General features: G+C 30.7%; 1 protein-coding gene, 1 long non-coding RNA gene and 1 other non-coding gene across 3 annotated transcripts; 1 reads left to right on the top strand and 2 right to left on the bottom strand.

Moving 5' to 3' along the window:
* Positions 1–7,037: 7,037 nt before the first annotated feature.
* LOC126681185 (beta-1,4-xylosyltransferase IRX9-like) lies at positions 7,038–11,295 on the top strand. The gene is made up of 3 exons (XM_050376627.2): positions 7,038–7,739; positions 8,097–8,325; positions 10,804–11,295. The coding sequence occupies exons 1-3, from the start codon at positions 7,108–7,110 to the stop codon at positions 10,975–10,977; spliced, it is 1,035 nt and encodes a 344-aa protein (XP_050232584.1). The 5' UTR covers positions 7,038–7,107; the 3' UTR covers positions 10,978–11,295.
* A 5,697-nt stretch (positions 11,296–16,992) lies between these two features.
* Positions 16,993–19,560, bottom strand: LOC126681186 (uncharacterized). Its single transcript, XR_007641338.2, has 3 exons — positions 19,401–19,560; positions 18,339–18,431; positions 16,993–17,202 (listed from the first exon to the last, which is right to left on the bottom strand). It is a non-coding gene; the product is annotated as an uncharacterized LOC126681186 (long non-coding RNA).
* A 924-nt stretch (positions 19,561–20,484) lies between these two features.
* On the bottom strand, positions 20,485–20,556 carry TRNAQ-CUG (transfer RNA glutamine (anticodon CUG)). The gene has a single exon. It is a non-coding gene; the product is annotated as a tRNA-Gln (tRNA).
* Positions 20,557–21,070: the final 514 nt, after the last annotated feature.

Consider the following 21,070-nt stretch of genomic DNA (forward strand, 5'->3'; position numbering starts at 1 on the left):
ACGGTATTTCTGAGGACCCTCAATATTGTTCTTTTGCTTTTTCCATAAATTTGCATGTATAATTATCATAATTGTTGTAATTGTGAACTTTAGGATGCATGTTTAGCCTATAATTGCTTATTTGCCATTAAATAGCCATAATTAATCAATTCGATGTTTTCTTAACCGCCATAAAGTTTGATGAAAAAGCATGTTAATCGCTGTAATTAGCTGTTTTTAATTCTCAGAAGCAGAAAACAATCAAATTAGGGCTCTTAGAATGCATGTTTTTAGGAGATTTTAGCTCTTTTTGCCATGAAAACCCCAAAAACATACTTGCTGCCCAGAAAATAATTTTACATAGATGAGTTTTAAACACTTCGATTATGTATTTTTTGGATTCCTTGTTCGATTTTATGCTGTTTTGACTATTTTTGCATGAAAAACGGAGTTAAAACGAGTGAGAACGAAGTAAAACAAAACAACCCCAAAAACTGCTGACGAACCGCCGCCGCTGAAGCCGGCACCGCCGCCCCCTTAAACTACCGGCGCCGACACTATGAACCGGCGCCGTGTTCTTCCTTTGCCAGACTCCCAGACTAGCTTCCCAAATCTTCGGGAAGATCTTCCAGACTTCGATCCAAACTTCGAAACGCGTTTCCGGGCCCATCCCGGACTCAAAATCAGGCCCAGTTTGAACCCAGACGTATAGAATTTAGTGTAGAATCATATTCTGTAATGTAACGGGCCAGAACCGATGTAAAACGGACTCAGAAGTCCAGATATGTAACATAGTGTATATAAACCGGGCCCACGAGCCAGAGGCCCAACAAACAAGCAACTTCCAGAGCTGATTCCGGGTCAACCCGAACTGGGAATCGACTCCGGATCAAACCAGTAGAACCGGATCGACGAGACGCACAACTCTCGTGATTTGACCGAGAGCCCATTTTGATGATGGTTAAAACCCGCGCGAGTGCCAGACACTCAAAGTAAACGGGGTTTAAAAGTATTTCTAACCTTATATGTATATCCAACTGACCCTGAGCATGCTGATATTGTTTACTGCTTTCCAAAACCATCCAAATTCAATAATAACCGGTTAAAGGACTAATCACCTAAAATTGGCCCATTAATGCAACTCCAGCCCATCACTTAGACATCGTAGGACTAATACAAAAATATAGTAACGGTTGTATAGATTTTCAAGATTCACCTAATAAAATCAATCAATCACACTTATACATCTGGTTTAGGCTTTATGCATGTAATCAATACAGACCAGCCAGACTTATGCTACCTGCTAGAAACCTCTAAGGTTAGATGTATGCTTAGGAGTACTTGCTACTTTCCTCAAATGCCAGTCCAGATCGAGTCATATGCGCGTCAAACGTGTTATTGTTTTCATACTTGTTTATTTACAGCTTTCATATCCTATGAACTGTATATATTGTTGAGATGAGATATAAAACGAATATGTTCAGAAAATAAAGCCGGTAACTGATAAGCCAAGCACAGGAGATTCGGGGAGGTCCACGAACCCTTGTCTTTGGTCCGATGCACGATAATCTTACCGGAGGTGAGTAAGGCTATCTAATAGGTTAAAAGTCATTTCCTATTTGAACTAGGTGGCGACTCCATTTCTCAAACCATTTCCAGATCGAGAAGTCAGGCATAAACCTTGGGTGAGCGGCTCCCGAACCCCGCTCCGCTCACACACAGCTATTAGCGGCTATCAAAAAACGGCAAAAGGAAAATACATACAACAATATATATAGTTAGAAATCGGTTTTTTAGACTAATAAACATCAACAAATTCAAGGTATACTTTTACTAATTAATTTATAGTTATTAATTTTTTTAAAGGAACCAGACAACATTTCTCCTAAAACTGAACAACACGTATTTTTCAAAAAAGGCCTACAAGCAAAAGATAGATTTCCAAAAATATCCAACATACCAATTCAAGTCAATTTAATCAAATTACAATTTCTATTAATTATTACTAGATTATCATAAATATTATAAATTAATTAAATAATATACAGAACACCAATTCATGTCAATTATCTCAATTCACAATTTTTATTAAATTAAATCGTATATAATTAACTAATTCACTTAATTTAAGAAAACTAAATTAATTATAAACTGAAAAATTACTCATAAACCAACCTAATTACAAACACAATTTACCCAAATTGTATATCAATTGTAATAACTATAAAATTTATTAATACATATTCAAGAATGATCTATTTTTTAACAATTGCAATATTTAGAAAATTTTAACGTAAATTTATAATTATAATCTAATTAACCTATCCAATTTCACAAGTCAAATCAAATTAACCCAATTTAACCTAAAATATTATTTAATTTACCTAATAATTACCCTAATTTAACTATTTGAACCTAATAACTAATAATTCAACCTAATTTAACCTAATAATTATACCGAATATAGAAAATATTAAATTAACCTTACTAATATATTAATTATAAATAATTTGAATTTTAAATTAAATAATCAAAACTAACCGGATGTGGAAATGTAGTGAGCAGCGGACGACAGATGAGACTGACAACGAACAATGAATTGAGGACTGCGGAGGAGACCGAAGCGACAAATAGTGGTGAAGGCAATGAACTGTTTTTTCCAAAAAGATACAAAAAATTGAAAAAATAAATAATTAAAACATTAATTAAAAAGGAAAGAAAACCACTTACCTGTGTCCAAAACAGCGCAGGAAAGCAAACTCTAAATAAGATTCACAGCGGCAACGGCAGGAGACAAAGGAGGAGGAAAGAGAGAATGGATTTAATAACAAAGGAGAAGGTTGAACAGATAAGGAAAAAAAACAAAATCCAGACCAAAGGGAAAAACGATAGCCGGCGGAGGAAAACGAAGAGTGAGGAAGAAAAAGTGGGGAAGAGAAGGGTTTTGGACGTTTTTAGGTTTATATTTACCGACAGATTGTAATCCGTCGGCAATCCGTCGGTAAATGTTCTTAAATGAAACAGTTTGTTTAATTTAAGAACATTTACCGACAGATACATCCATCGGTAAATATCCCGATGGATATTGTTATCCGTTGGTAATGTCCCTTTTGGCTTGGTGGGAGACTTCTCGCCAAGCTCCATCCAAAAGTTACCGACGGATAGCGAAATCTGTTTGTACATTTCCGTCGGGAAATTATGGTGAATACTTGACGGGAATTTTCCCGCCAAGCTTTGGCGAGGGATTTAGTATCCCTCCCTAAAATCCGTCGCGAAACCTTGATTTAACGACGGATTCAGAATCCATCGTTAAATCAAGGATTTCCAACATTGAATAAAGTTACTCTCAATCTATTAAGTACGCAATTGTCCTCAACAACAGTGCCAAAAACTTGTTAGCAAAAACCGCAAATACGGTATCAAACAAGTTGTAAATCCGGAAGTACAGTTATTGATCCCGTGAGGACAATTCGACTTAATACACCGATTTCATTGTATATTTTTGATTCGTTTAGTAAAAAGAGATTTGAAATGTTTAACGACTGAAATGAGCAACTAAGTAACTCAAAACAACAAATAACAATTAAGCAAATAATTAAATAAAGCTTAACGACTAATAATTAAAAGAATAATGAGAGGATAAAGGGGTAAAACAAATGGATTTAAACGCTCAAGGATTGATATTTTCATCTAATTGTTGATTTAATGGATAATGAATTTCATGGCAAACTACAAGAATTGAGTTTTTATAAAGTATTTATTCCCGCTCTCTCGAAACTCAAAGAACGATAAAACTACTAATCAACCAATTAACTAATACCCAACTCACTCTTGTGACATTAAACACTAATTAATCAATTAAAAACAATTATTGAACAAACTCTACGGTTATGTAAACTCTAACTCTCTCACAAAATTTTAATTTAGATTCCTAATTAGTTGGTCTATTCAATTAACAGTTTTTCAATTCATAAATCAAATACAAATCATACTTTAGGAGATCAATTTAAAACAAGTATTATACCCAACTATTAGAACATGTAAATAAAGTCACTCCATTCAAACCCAATCATGCAACTATCAAAATCCATATCAACCCCCCAAACTAGGGGATTAGCTACTCATTTAAGCAAAACACAAACAAGAAAATAAGATAAAGAATAAAACATGATTGAAGAGTAAATACCTGAATTTGTTAAATACATAATATAAACTTCAATAATAATAATAATGAACTTCCATCCCAAAAACTTTAAGAACAATCAACCGTAAGAAAAAATATTGGAAATATTCTATGCAGGCTATAAAACATCAAAATGTGGGTCACCCTAAAAAATAGATAAAAGTGTGCCTTATATAGTTGTTGCCAAAAAGAATAACAAAATAAACCCTAGTACAAGTTTAATAAGGACTAAAATATGGAATAAAATAGAATGGGCCAAAACAAAGCTCCAAATTCTTGTCTCGACTCAAGTCGAATCTTTCGCTTTAAGTGATCTTGTCGATCGAGACATTAGGGTTCTCGATCAAAACCTTCACTAAAGTAATGCTTCTCGTTTGGAAATGGGTCTTCTCGATCGAGACCAACTCTTATAAAAGTTGCTGCCTAGTTTCTTCTTCGTGTCTCGATCGAGACATTGGCTTCTTTCACTCTATGCTTTAAGGCTTCGCTAAAATCCACGATTTCATGCTATATTTCGCTCTATTTAGTCCATAATCACTATCATCAATCCTGAAATGCTTACACACATAAGCAACAAAACACTCATAAATGCATGATAACATACGATAAAGCGATATAAAATTAAAGACCCATAAAGTAAGAGCACTACTCCTATAAAACTACCATAACTATCATATTTGACATGAATTCCATGTTTTTGATCTTAAAAACATGCTTAGGATGTGTTTTTACTATTTTTTCACATATATTTCGAATATATATGAATCCAGACCTCTAAATATGTAATTTTGACTTTTTTCATGATCTATACTTTTTTTTGAATCTCTAAGAAACCGCCTCGTACCAGGATTTAGTGGCACCGCCACGACTCCTTCTGGCGCCAATGTTCATTGTGCTAGACCTTATTTTGTGTTTCTAGGCTCGTTTAAGCTCAAAATTGAGTCTTATTTGAGCTCATAGAATTGTAATAATTATAGGAATGTATTTCTGTAATTTACCGGACCCATACCAGTCAGCACCCAACCTACCACGTCGGATCCAGTGGACTTCAATATAACCATGGGCTTTGAATCCCAAGTTCGTCGGACTAGGAACTTTCAGACCAGATTCTGGGTTCGTTTGAACTCGGAATCGACCCTGTTTTGGACCAGTAGACTCATATCGACCAAAGGTTCCATGTTCTCTCCGGATCTAGAATCTGACCGTACTGATAAACAGATGATAGACAAGTGCCAAATACTCCTCATCTTCAAGATTTAAAAGTATCTCTAATTTTATATGTATATCAACTGTAAATGAGAATGTTTAAATTGTTTTTCGCTTTCCAAACATGTTCAGATCCACCATTTAATAGGTTAAAAAAGATGATCACGTTAATTAGCTCTAAATTAGCAAATCACCTAAAAATCTTAGGAGTGTCACGAAAATGTAATAATATGTTGTATAGTATTTCAAGACAACATAAATAAAATCAATCTCACATATATATCTGGTTTAGGTTTTATGCATGTAAAATGAATAAAATCCACCTCTGATGCTACATGCTGAAAACCCCAAAATTAGATGCTTGTTTAGAAATGATTGATATGTGTTCACATAGCAGTCCAAATTGAGTCATATGTGTGTCATGCATGCTTTCCATCTTTCCATTTTTCCGTTTTCCAAATTTATTTATTTTCCAGCACTTTATCCAAATCGTTAATTTAATGGAATTAATTGAAAAATTATAAAACAATTAATTATTAAAAAACATTTTTTAAAATGAGATTAATAATTTATTATTTAGTTAAAAAAGTGAAAAATTAGTTAAATGACATATAATTTGACTTAAAAAAATTAAATAGATGCCAAATGGTTTTGGTGAAAACAAATTTGACCCCCCTTAATAAAATATCGGATTCCACCACTGTAGTGGAGTTTTGCAATTATATGGCTTTTATAAAATATATATTTATGAAAAAAATTTGTTTAAAAAATAGCAGTTTGCAAAAATATACGTATAATTTTTTTTATAAATAATATATATATTAAAAGTCACAAAAAGTAACACAACCTTTACTTAAAACTTTCGTACAGAATATATGGGCATGTCTTCGGATAGTGAGTTTCATTCCAACAGCTATTTGGTGTAGCCTTCTTTATACTATTCAATGTTTCTTTCACTTAAAGAAACATTGAATCATAATATAAAGAAGGATACACCAAATATTTGTTATATGATGGGAACTAGCGAACTCAAAGCACATTATTTCAAAAGTTGATGAGTTTGACCTTTAATTAAATTTTTCAAAAATTATTTTTTGTTTTGAATTATTTTATAATAATTAGCCTATAATTAAAAAAACTATGAATTTCGTTTAAATTTTATTAAACATTTATATATTACTATTATAACAAATTATATATTTTTTTCAGATATAAACTAATTTATTATAAAAATAGCTTAAAATATTAAAATATATCTTATTATATTAATTAATTTTTCATTTTTTTATATGTTTCATAGACATAATTATGATGACTATCAAAATTGACAAAAAAAAAACTGTCTAAATTATTTTAAAATATTTCTATCAATTTAGTCATAGTTGTGGATATATAAATTTATTTTACTGTTTTCAAAATTTAGAGTGATAATGATAATATTGTGAAAGTAATTTTTTTTTTTTTGGTGACGAGAACTCACTCTATTGAGCCGAAACTCAATATCATTATCAAACCCCGGGATGTGGATCACCCGCAAGCCCACATACCTGGTAATTCCGGGCTATAATGGCCAGCAATCTTATTTTCTTTAATATATTCTTCATGACATTCAAACATGAAATGCCATATATATATATATATATATATACATTGTAGTATTTAAATGTTTCTTCATTCTTCAAATATTTCATCTCTTCCACATAAACTTAGATCTCTGTTTGAAGAATTTGGTGAAAATTATGGGATCTGCAGAAAGATCAAAAAAGAGAGTTCAATTATGGAAGAATGCTATAGTTCATTTCTGTTTATGTTTTGTTATGGGATTTTTCACAGGCTTTGCTCCTACTTCTAAATCTTCACCATTTTCAACTTACATTTCTTTACTAAACAAATCACATTCTTCTCCAAACCCTAATTACTTTGCAGTCACGCCACAGACTAATATGAATACATCCCAAACCCTAATTTCAGCCTCTCAAAACCCTAGAGAAGAAGAAACAAAACCCAATAACTTGGCATCAAGAAGACAAATAATTATTATCACACCCATTAGTAATAAATATCCTTATGAAGAGGTGTTATTGAGGAGATTAGGTAATACTATAAAGCTGGTATCTACTCCATTGTTATGGATTGTTGTGGAAGGGCAAAGAGAGAACAATAAAGTATCTGAAATTCTTAGGAAAACTGGGATTATGTATAGGCATTTGGTGTCAAAGCAGAATTTGAGTGATTTAGAAGATGAATTAGATGATTTAAGAAATGTTGGTCTTACACATATTGAGCAACATAGACTTAGTGGGATTGTTCATTTTGCTAGCCTTTCAAATGTTTATGATCTTGCCTTCTTTGATGAGCTTAGAGAAATTGAGTAAGTTTTCTATTATTTTTCTTCTTTAACTTTAGAAATTGTGAGCAAAATTAACTTATTTTGATATGACACATACAACTAAGCTAAAACTAATTGACCCGTGTATATCATCTAATCCGATAAATTTTTCGATAGAGTCATTTCACTGTGTCATTCATGAACAAAGATCGATCACTTTAGAACACATTATTAAAATGATACTTTTAGTGTAATTTATTAGCTAATTTTTTTACAGAATTTAATAATGTATATTACAGTAATTTGACCAGTCCACTAGTGACGTGGTAGACCGGGTCTTTTTAAGTATTTTTCCATCTATCCCTAAGAAAATCCTCACAATGGCATTGGTATTTGCAGGGGTATTGGGACATGGGCAATGGCATCGGTAACACCAAACAAGAAAAATGTGATAATTGAAGGAGCAGTATGTGATTCCTCACAAATTATTAGATGGCATATGAAGAAGATGAGCAACAATAATGAAAGTGATGCAACAATTCAAATCTCTAGTTTTGCTTTCAATTCTTCTATTCTTTGGGATCCTGAGATATGGGGCCGTCCTTCGTCCATTCCACTAACTACACAGGTATTTCTAACTGATGTTGCTTCAACATCTTCCTATTAATTTTTAAATCCAAAATTGTCAATGCTTGGTAATTTGATATTTGAATTATAATTTACATATGTTAGTAACTCTATTCCTAATAATTTTTAGTAAAGGCTTAATCACCAAAAAAAACTCACCTTTTAACGACTTTTCAAATGAATCCTTACGTTGTAATTTTGTCATCTGCACCCTAATTCGCACCTTTGGTTTTCAATTCTACCCTCAAGTATAATTGATCTCTTCTGCATTTGGAAAATGTTAAAATAAGTCATCCATATTTAACTTTTTGTGTGGAAAAGAGTTCAAACGAGTATTTTATAAGGGTTTTTATGAATTTTTCCGAGTGAAAAAGAATCCAATTTGATTTTGAGGGTGGAATTGAAATCCAAAGGTGCGAATTAGGGTGTAGCTGACAAAATTGCGACGTCAGAGTGCAACTAAAAAGGGATTAAAAGGTGGGACTTTTTTTTGGTGATTAACCCTTTAGTAAATTGGTCGAATAGAAATTTGATTTATAATTTTTTAATGGTTGGAATAGATTCTAAAATTCAATTTTTTTTTTGACTTTTTGGCATCATTAAACCTATGTTTTGATGTAAATTTTTTTATTAAATTTATGACAAAAACCCGAGTTCAGGCTTAACCGTAATTTGAGTCTGATTCAGTCAACTTTCACGTTAAAACCAATTATAGAGTAATTAGTTATAACTAATTTAGCAATTAAATACTAAATTTTATGAATTACTTAAAATTATTCTCATATGTTTCATGTTTAACTTATCATCATATTTTGTCAATGTAAAATTTTTACATTAAAAAAGTTTTCAAAATGTAAGATTCTGCGCGAACCAACATAGTAATGATATGGATCCATGTAAAACAACTAAATTAGTTTCCTCCTTTCTAAGTAAAGTTTAAATGAACAATAGAGATATGATAAAGTTAATAATAACTTCAACTAGAGTCCAATCATACCAACTAGTAGATGATATAAATAAGAGTTTTTCTTTTGAATTTATAATTTTTGCTACCAACTGAAGGCATAGAAAGAAAACCACATTTCATCTATATTTCTAGTTTTAAAATTTAATTATGACTAATGGTGTGGAAAAGAAGTTCCACCTTTTAATATATTTTCATTTGCAATTTCACCAAATTCACATCTTTCGTTTCAATTGCACCCTCAAATATCAAAATCCACACCTTTTGGTTTCAGTTGCACCTTCAAGTATTAAAGTGATCTCTTTTTCAATACTTTATATTTTAACATATATTTTAAATAATTCCCAATATTATAATAAAAATATATAAAAAAATTATATTCTTAACATAAAAATATTTATTTGTATGAAATAAAAAGTATTATTGAGTTTTAATTTTTTTGAGAAGAAGAGTTTTTTAGTTTAAATATAACAATAAATGCTATTTAAAATATATGTTAAAATATAATATTTTATATTTTATATTTTATATTTTATATTTTATATTTTAGTTTTGTTAATTTAGAGCTATTTGAAATTTTTATTTTATTTATAGTCTAGTTTAATTTTATGAAGCTTTTGTGTCATATTATTTTACTTACATGGCTAGCTTTTTAAAAAAAAACATTAGATAATTTAATTATGATGTTTAAAATTTAAAAAAAAATGACAACTTGGAGGTGGCCCAAACCTGCACCGTGACGCTTCCTGTTGAGTACACAATTATAAAGAAGGCTTAATATCACAAAAAAACCTTAATTATTTAATGGGTTAATTACAAATTAATACACGAACTTTACCCTAATTTGCAATTACAACACGAACTTTGAAACTTGGCAATTTAATACACCAACTTTCATTTTTTTGGCAAATTAGTACACCGACCAATCATACAACAACACGTGGCTTTATATGACAATGTCCACGTTAGTGTTTTTCCAGTTCGGTGTATCAATTTGCCAAAAAATGAAAATCGGTGTACCAATTTGCCAAGTTTTAAAGTTTGTGTTGTAATTGCAAATTAGGGCAAAGTTTGTGTATTAATTTGCAATTAACCCTTATTTAATCCCTTTTTAATTTTACATTGATGTTATAAGATCGTCAATTGTATCCAAGTTTACACCCTGATTTTCAATTGTAACTAGTTTTATAAATTGCAAGCACTTTCCTATTTGATTTTTTTAAAAGAAAGCCTTATAAGTAATCGACTTCTTAATTTGAACTTTTTTTCATTTTAAACAAAAAAAATCAAAATAAATAACTTAATTGAACTTTTTTCTAATAAAAAAGAAGTTAATTTATTTTTGATTAAATTAGAATAATTGTTGTGTCAATTGATCCAAATACTTGACGATTCTTTAAACTTTAGTATTATGTATTTGTTTTGGTCTTAAGAAAGAATGACTAAAATTTGAATTTTGGTAAATGCGTTTAATTTTGAAGCTAACTGTTAATTTTAATTTTGTTTTTTGGGCAGAACTCTATTAAATTTGTGAAACAAGTGGCACTTGAAGATGAGATAAAGTTGAAAGGAACTCCACCAAAAAAATGCTCTAAAATAATGCTATGGCATTTGCAATTAAAATCTGATAATTCTATAACCATTGCATCTAATGAAAATAGAGATGAAGGAGATAAATCAACAAAATAAAAAAAAATTATAGAGATTTAGCGGATTCTCCATCTTGTGTTTGTATAAATTTATAATTTGTTGTGTCGGCACCCAAAGTTGCCAAACCGATGTTTCCTAAACATTGTTCCGCATAAGCTATTCTTCTACTGAAATGGAACTTGTGAGCTCCTAGACTTGTATGAACCTGAGGTTGCTCTGCATGTAAGATAAATTAGCATGAAGGGATATAGGTAGAATGTATTAAGCAAAATGCAAAAGATTTAACTACTCTACTTTATTCATCAGATTATAACTACAATGTAAATTTTAGAATCAATCTATTTTAAAGTTTTTAAATTTTATGTTTTTATTTATTTGGTGTCTACATTTTATCTAATCTTATCTACTTCTTTAATTTTATATTTTTACTTATCTAGTTTATGAACTTACATTTAATCTTATCTAGTCCCTACTTATTTGAATTTCTTTTGATTCTCCAAGTCTTCAAACGGATGCCCGTTTAAGGATATGCTGAAGGAAAAAATCAAAATTTAGAGATCAGATAAGTCCAAATGTTAAGGGACCAGATAAATAAAAAAATATAAAATTAAGGGACTAGATGAACAATAAAACGTTAAATTAAGGAATCAGATAAGACCAAATAGAAGTTTAGGAATTGGATGAATAAAAAATATAAAGTTATAGGACCTTAAAATGGGTTCAAAAAAATTATTTCAGCCAATATCATTCACTGGACTATAATTACAACTAAAATAGTAGAGTAAGTAATAATTAAATGAAAAATTAGTTAACATTATATAAAATTATAGGCTAGAATGAAATCTAAAATTTAATTAGAACTGCAAAAAACTGTAAAGTTTTAGAATTTTAATTTGAATCATTAGGCTAAATATTAAGTTAGCAAAAAAAATTATGAAACTATTGTTACTTGAATTTGAAAAAAAAATTTGATGTCTTCAGAATTTGAATTTGAATAAAAAATATTGATGTCTTCAGAATATCAATAATAAATATTAGTTTCTTATTCTATAATCTTTTAAAAATAAATCCAAATAATAGCAATTCTTAAAACTTGTCATAAACAGAGCATACTCATGAGTTATCGGTGTTTTTAAACTACTAAATATTAACGACTATTTATTAGAATTAATTAAGTAAAAAAATAAATTCAATTTCAGAGATTTTAATTAAATTTAGTTTTATTACTTTATTGATTTTTAAAAAATTAAAAAAAATTCTAACAATTTTTAGTAGTAGTATACAGAAAAATAATCAAAATTATTCATAATGTAAAGTTCATAAATTTTAATAAAAATGAAATGTGATATAAAAATTTGTTATAAAAAAGATTATAAAATCATATATATATATATATATATATATATATATGAAAATGCCATTTTGGAGTTTTATCAACAATTTACTTGTGTAGGTGGAGACTCAACTTTAGGAATCATTTTTTTCGCTATCTTTTTTCGAGAACCACCTAAAGTTCCAACGAAAAATATAAAATATATATATATATATATATATACATATATGATTTTATAATCTTTTTTATAACAAATTTTTATATCACATTTCATTTTTATTAAAATTTATGAACTTTACATTATGAATAATTTTGATTATTTTTCTGTATACTACTACTAAAAATTGATCCTACGCATTTATACAGATGTACAACTAGTTTGACATAAATTATGTCAAACTAGTTGTACATACGTATAAATGCTTGTGCAATTGAAACTACCAACTGAATCCTTCATGAGTTGGAAAATAACTTGTTTTCTATTCTTGTTGATGAATCTCGTGATGTAGCCTGTAAAGAACAAATGGCACTGATCATACGCTATGTGAATAAAGAATGCAAAGTGGTTGAGCGTCTTTTAGATATAGTTCATGTGCAAGACACTAGTGCTTTATCACTAAAGGCGTCAATTGAAGCAAATTTTTCCAAGCACAATTTGAGCATTTCTAGATTGCGAGGTCAAGGTTATTATGGTGCGAGCAATATGCAAGGTGCGTTTAATGGTCTTAAAACTTTAATTTTAGAAGAGAATGAAAGTGCTTTTTATGTTCATTGCTTTGCATATCAACTTCAACTAGCACTTATAGGTGTTGCAAAAAATCATATTTCTATAGCTATGCTTTTCAATTTAGCTTCAAGTATTGTAATGTTGTTGGAGGCTCTAGTAAGCGCCATGATATGCTTTTAGAGTTTCAAGCCATTAAAGTTTTAAAAGAAATTAAGAGTGTTGCGTTTAAAAGTGGGCATGGCGAAAAACCAAGAGCGTGCTCTTAAACGAGCTCGAGAAACACGATGGGTTCACATTATTACACTTTATTGAGCTTGATTAAGATGTTTTCTTCCATAGTTGATGTTCTTGAATTTGTGATGGTGAATGGAAAGTCAGACAAAAAAAATGAAACTTGTATTGGATTTTTTGCAATCTTTTGAGATTATTTTTTGTCTTTATTTGATGAAAAATGTGTTGGAAATTACGAATGAATTATCGGGATGTTGCAAAGAAAAGATCAAGATATTGTAAATGTTATGACTTTGGTTAAGATAGCTAAGCAATGTTTGCAACTAAGGCGTGATAGTGGATGGGACTCTTTGATGGATGATGTTTCTCTGTTTTGTAATAGCCATGATTTCCAAGTTTCCAAAGAAATGTATGTTTCCCGAGGACGAGTCCGACGCAATTTTGAGAAAGTGAAGAACATGCATCATTATGAGGTTGAGTTATTTTCTAATGTTATAGATTTGCAATTGCAAGAGCTCAATAATTGTTTCAATGAGGTGAACACAGAATTGCTTTTATATTTTGCTTGTTTGAATCCTTCTCATTTATTCTCTGCTTATGATAAAGGCAAGTTGCTTCGCGTTGCTCAATTTTATCTGATAAACTTCTCTGACATTCAATCTATTGCTCTTGAAAATCTATTAGAGACATATATTATAGATATGAAGTAAAGTTGTGAGTTTTCTAAATTGTCGGGAATTGGTAACTTTGTAGAAATGTTAGTGCAAACAAGAAAGGATATTGTATATCTTTTGGTTTATAAACTTTTCACTTTAACTCTTATTTTACTTGTCGCAACGGCTATAGTTGAGAGATCATTTTCTGTCATGAAGTTTGTGAAAAATCGATTAAGGAATTCGATGGGAGATCAATGGATGTCTGATTGCTTAATTACATATGTTGAAAATGATGTATTCAATTCTATTGATGACGAAGTTATTATTCGTCGCCATCAAGGCATGAAGAATCGTAGAGAACAACTGTAATTATTTTTAAGAATATATGTTTGTAATTTTTGGATATTATTTCATATACTCAATATGTTTTATGAGTTAATTTTTATGAGAATGTTATAGTTTTTTTGCCCCTCTTAATTTAAATTCATGGCTACGTCCCTGGAAATAATGTATGCTTCTAATAACAGTGCACTATTTGGACTCGATTTGAGATGTTTTTGTTAGACCCATATTTGAAATTTTTTAAGCCCATGAGTTCAAACCCATAAACATAGACATGTCCATGAAACATATACGAGAGATCATGGAATACCGATTAAACCTTAAGAAATGGAAGTCCACCTCTAGAGGTGGACATTGTGAACCAACATTAACCTTTCTATTCTAAAAAATAGTAAACTTGGCCAAAATCGTGTGTTAAACCTCACACGGCTAAGTATGGTTCAAGAACACCACAAAACTAAAACAAAAAGAAAGAAAGAGGTCATCGAAAATATAAGAAGTTGTCGAAAAATGGAGTAGCCTTTAGAGGTCCTTACTCGTCGAGTACAGCTTACTCGACGAGTAAGTTAAGGAGCAGGCCAGCAGGTCTGCACTCATACTCGTCGAGTATGAACTACTCTAGGAGTAGGCCGAGGAGTAGACCATACTTGTATTCTCGCTACTCATTAAGTAGCGGCCACTCGACGAGTGGGCGATAGAGCACACCCGACTAGTCTGCTCGATACTAGTCGAGTATGTGCCTACTTGACAAGTAGGCTCACTGAAAGACTGGTAGATTTGACGCAAAACTATTACTTTTCTTCCCAAAACCGATAAATTGCATCCTAAATCATTATACAAATTTTTTTTTCAAAACCTCCATAATTATAGATAATGCAAGTTCAAGAATAGTAAAGATTTCAAATATAGAATAGGTTGGATAAATTACGAAAGAAAGGAGTTAAGCAAGATGAAAATCTATAAGTCCATTAAGAAGAAGTTCAACCTCATGGTTAAAAAGCGAATGGAACATGGCCGCACATGTTCATAGCCATATTTACTAGATTGTGGACGTAAAATATGTTATAAACAACGTAAAAACGATCTGTTATAAAAGGAGAAGTTACATAACGTGGGCAAAAAGGCTAAAAGGTACTTCAAAAAAATTTGAAGCAACCGCAAGAAATTTGAAGTTTTAAATGCCTCCATGACTAGAACAAATAGAAAAACACTTCCCCATTTGCAAGCTTCCTAACAAATCCACAAACACATCGCTCAACGGCAACAAACACTTATATTTCTCTATATTCACTCTTATGACCATAATTATACGTTTGAATTTAGTTGTTTTTCTTACATTCAATTCAGTCTATTTTTAACATTCAATTCTCACTTATTTAGCATAATTTGGAGTACTTGTTATAAGGTTAACAAGCTCCAATCACTTGTTATGAAGTCAAGATTATACAAAAATCAGAATCTGCTTCCTAGCACGCTAGCAACACGCTTACACCGTTTATTTCTTGCTAAAATTGGAAGACACCCAAAAAATTTGGCACGTCCAGCAGGACAGAAGTATATTGACATGTCCATATATGATTATGAATATGGAAAAGGAATGGTTGGACTCCATACGCAACATATGATTTTACAAGGATAGGACGTGAATAATTCATTTCTAATATTGGTGAAGACACTGATGATGACGAATATTATGATGATAATGATATGCCTCTTTCTGCATAATTTTAAAAGGAGGCAACACACATTTCATCACCTAGTTTTGAGAAGCAATAGACACCGACACGACATAATTCTAAACTGAGGTTGGATAAGGTGCACGAAATGTTATCAAAACCAATGGTTGAAATTAGTCAAACAATATTTAAAATGAGCCAAACAATGGCTGAAATAAATCAGATTCAAGTTGACATGCAACATTGGGTGGCTGAATTGTTAGTTGTAGTGAAGTTATCGTCCCAATTGGATGAGAGCATGCAAAAGGCTTCTAACATGGCCAAATGTGACATTGACCAAAGTCTCGGGGAGCAATTATCTGCAAAACTTCAAAAGGTTGGAAGCACTAGCCATATACCAAAATCCAATTCATTAGCCCCAAAAAACGGTCTTGTATACACTTTTTTTCAGGACAAGTAAAAAGTGATAAGGAACTAAAGCGTCCAATGATGATATTCAGAAAAAATAATTCAGGTGAGAAGCTATCGATCTGGTGGTCTGAATTCAAGTAGGCGCAATCAGTGCATAATTGTGAACTTGAGGGATTAAAACGTAAATAGCCTATAAAAATCCAAAGAAATTATAGTCTAAGTCTAAAAATTGGACTAATTGCAATATTTTAGAAGTTTATGGGCCAATTTGCAATTTTGACAGACTGAAATGACCATACCTAAACTCATAGGGTCTTAAAAGTAATTTATAATAATTTGGGGCACCAAAAATAACTTTTACACACACTTTAATTGCTCTATATGTTATCTTCTACGTGCCACGTGTTAAACTGACCACGCATATTATGTATCTCATGCATCCTGAATGACATGCTGTCACGACCCGAAATCGAAAGTCGCGACCGGCGTTAGGGAATGGGAATTTAGGTTCCGAAACCCATAGCAAGCCTAAATTTTACCTAAAAAAATTTCGCGTTTAAAAAAAATCATTATAAAACTTAAGTATTTTATTTTTAAAAATTTGGCAATATAACGGCTGTAACTTTAATAAACTTCACCTGTTAAAAACACACAAACCACCCTATATAACATACCGAATAACCATATATTAAATTTCTGGATAATTAACTTTTTGAAAATACATTGCTAGTACAAGGCGTAAAACAACATAAATCATTTGCCATCGGCTAGGTCTATTATCATGACTACTGCAGCTCTAAGAAGGATAGAACTTTCCATAACTGAGACTTCCTGAACAATGAATGGAAGCTCAACCACATCATCATATGCTAAGCCTGAAAGAAAACACTGTTGGAGGGTCAGACAACACTGAGTGAGTTCACAATTTACTAACGATATTATAATTAAAATAAGGCCGCATTCACGATAAACATACTTTACTATATATTCAAATAATAAACTTATTATTCAAACATAATTTAATAATAAGCAGTTAAGTAAATATAAACAATTATAACGTAAATTAATAGTTTCCAATATCGGATCCGTTCGAAACCCTAAACCCAAGTGCTATGGACTTATTTGACACAATCGATAATAACTGCTTTTCGATCATATCGTCCGAGTGGCCGGGTTCCGAGCTAGTTCGACCGAGTTACCTGCTACCACGTGGCATAGTCCCGAGATAGTTCAACCGAGTTACTCATGCCACTGCTTATCCCAAGTTGTGAGTCCCGAGATAGTTCGACCGAGTTACCCACTAGACACAGGTCCCGAGATAGTTCAACCGAGTTACCTTGTGTCTATCACACTTCTTTTTATCCTCCTTTTTCCATTAATCAAGCGATATTCACAATTTATCATTTCAAATCATTGACCATAGACGCCTAGACTCGTATCAGTACTGGTGATCACACATCCTATTGATGCCCAATAGATAGCTCGTTTTCCATGGATCACTTATTGGGTTTAATAAAATTTCATGTAATAAGCATACATTTAATAAAAACTATTAAAGTAACGAGTACTTTATTAAACGTTATAAACTTCTATATCAAACATATAAGTCTTAAACTTTTAGAATAAACAAACATTTTTATTACACGCTTCGTGCTATTTAAAATGATACACACCATTTCGATGGCGTTCCTACGATATGCAATAATTATTTTTACCTCATGATACTCTTAATAAAATCAACGAACATTATAATTCGACGATATAATAAAATGTAGAATTCTATAATTTAACTTTATTCGTATGCGACCTTTAACAAAATATAATTTATTTTAAGCGTTTATAGCATAAAATAGATTATTAATAAAGGATATAATTCATATTTTCAAATTACTTTAATGGAGTTTTAATAACACTAGAATTAGTTTTATAAGTAAATATATAAGTCCTTGAACTAAAACATTCAATCAAATACATGTAGTTATATATATAAAGATAATAATAATAAAAGTAAATCGCAAACTCACCTCGATCGTTTATTCCAATTTTAAAAGCAAATACAATAGCCCGCTGTTTAATCCTCCAAATCCTCTATTTCTTAATCCAATAGCGCGTAAGATCTATAATATAAATAAATACTAAATTAACATTTTAATTCGTAAACTATTTCACTCTTAAAATTTTACATTTCAATTCAAGCGTTCAAGCTTGAATTAACTCTAAATGCACTTCTTTTATTTTTGCCTTCTTAACGTCCTACCTAACCAACTCGACTTACCATGTAACAAATTTCTCAATCAACCATTTTTTTCAAGTAACTAAGTTTAACTTCGAATTCATTATTTTAACCAACTTATATTATTCTATTAACTCTTCCACAACTTTAACCCCAAAACGACTATTATTGCGTCAATCCCTTTATTGCCTTTTAATAATTTAACTCCTCTTAAACTCAATTTAAATTTTATATTCAAGCATTTAAGTTTAAATTTAATCTATGTCATACTTCATTTTTGCTTCTATTTCAAAACTCATTTATTAAACTTTAAATCAATTTTCAGCTCTAAATTCACATTTAAATTGATTTGTTTAAAATTCTGAAAACACTCCAAATTAATAAAACTTTCCGACGGCACAAAGACCCGGAGCAACCGGCTGGTCTGCCCATCGGACCAGCTTTCAAGAGCAGCCGGTCTGCTCTTTAGAGCAGACACGGGTCTGCTCTTTTAGAGTAGACGGGTCAGGCCACCACGCCTGACCGGTCTCTCGCCGGCCACCGCTCCTCCGCCAAAATCTGATTTCAAACTTCTCAATTTCCATTTAACTAAGACCTTTAAAATATCAGCTTTAACTCCCCTAAACCTTAACTTCAAGTAGACTTAATCAAACACATGTTTTATAATTGTAATTTACTTTATTCCTCACAAATCCATAAATTTCCAGCCACAATTCTCATGTTAATTGACCTCAAATTTCAGAAATTAACCTTCTAATATTGATTCAAACACATACAAGATAATACCCATTTGAATAATTATAAAATCCTAACACAAAACCTCAATTCTCAGCCATAGATTAAGGATTCTTACCTCAAATTTAAACTCCCAATTAATGCTAGATGAAGAATTTAGTTCTTCCTAAAAGTGGGTATTTAAATTTGAGAGCTAACCATAAACCTTAACTTCTCCATTTTTCCTTAAAAGTAGAAGGTAGGAGATGAAATTTAACAGAATGGAATTATCTGGAATGTTTTTGTGTCTAGCCTAAGGAATTTAAGTTTTCTGGAAACTTTTATTTCATACGCTAAGGAAATGAACTTGGGCTTTTTAATTTAATTAGGCTCACTTCTATTTCAATCCAATTTCCTTAGACTCTCTTTTTCTTATTTTTAATTTAAATTTAGTAATAATTAACCTCTTCAATTAGCGATGTCGTTATTATGTCGGGCTTAAATCCAATTTTCAAACGACCATAAATTATACGGAATCCTTCTCTTAATTCAAAATATTAATTATTGCCTTTTTTCTTAATTTTTTTATTATTTAACCGTATAATTTACTTATCGTGCTTAAACTCGTATTTAAAAATAATATTTTAAATATTTATGGATTCTCTTAAAATAATCCAAATAATAAAATATATGGATATTATTTAAATATCCATTTTAAAATTATTTATTTTATTTAATGGAAATTTCTCCAATTGTTCCATTAAATCGACATGTTTATATCGACATCCAAATACGAGATAAATTTTAATTCCGATTAATTTAATTTAATAACATAGTCCAACTTTAATAAAATTCATTCCTCATCAAAATTCTATTTTCCGTCTCATTTACGGAAATTCTCTTATTTTTTAGCTCTAACTGGCTAAAATAATATAATTAATCCAATAAATACTTTTATCAAAAATACGGGGTATTACACATGCATCATATACTAACCTTTTGTGGATGCAGCTGTAACACCCCGTAAATTTAAATAAATAAAATAGGCTAATGAACAAAACGCTGGAATCTTTTAATAGCTGCTCCTTTAAGGTGTTTTTTTTCCTGTTAACAAAACAAATTGATTCCCCTAAAAAATGATTGAAATTTCAGATTATACGTCAACATTTAATGAGCCCTACTCAAATTAAGACTAAAAATATACATTTTAGAAAGAAACTAAAAGGTCCTACCGAGATTTGAACTCGGGTTACTGGATTCAGAGTCCAATGTCCTGACCACTAGACCATAGGACCATTGCTGTGTTGTTTGTGGTAAACACCAGCTAAATAAACATTTCGTAAAAAATAGGCTAAATTCATTTTAAGATCCTTAAACTTTCATTTTTTGGTTTATCAAGTCCTTCAACTTTTATTTGACTTTTTCAAATCCTTAAATTTTCATTTTTTTGATTCATCAGGTCCCTCAACTTCTATTTGACTTTCTCAGATCTTTAAACTTTTGTTTTTTTTGGTTCATTAGGTCCTTAAACGAAGATCCATTTAAGGACTCAATGAACCAAAATATAAACAATTAGGGATTTGAGAAAGACAAATAAAAGTTAAAGGACCTGATGAACTAAAAAATAAAAGTTTAAGGACCCGAATAAATCAAATAGAAATTAAAGGACCTAATAAACTACAAATGTATAGTTTAGGACCTCAAAATAAATTTAGCTTAAAAATTAACCAAATAGAAACACTTCATTCAAAGGTTGAACAAAAATATATATGTTTGAAAAATGAAATTGTGGATATATATGTTTTGAAA

The sequence above is a fragment of the Mercurialis annua genome, linkage group LG5, assembly GCF_937616625.2.
Source record: "Mercurialis annua linkage group LG5, ddMerAnnu1.2, whole genome shotgun sequence".
Classification (NCBI taxonomy): Eukaryota; Viridiplantae; Streptophyta; class Magnoliopsida; order Malpighiales; family Euphorbiaceae; genus Mercurialis; species Mercurialis annua.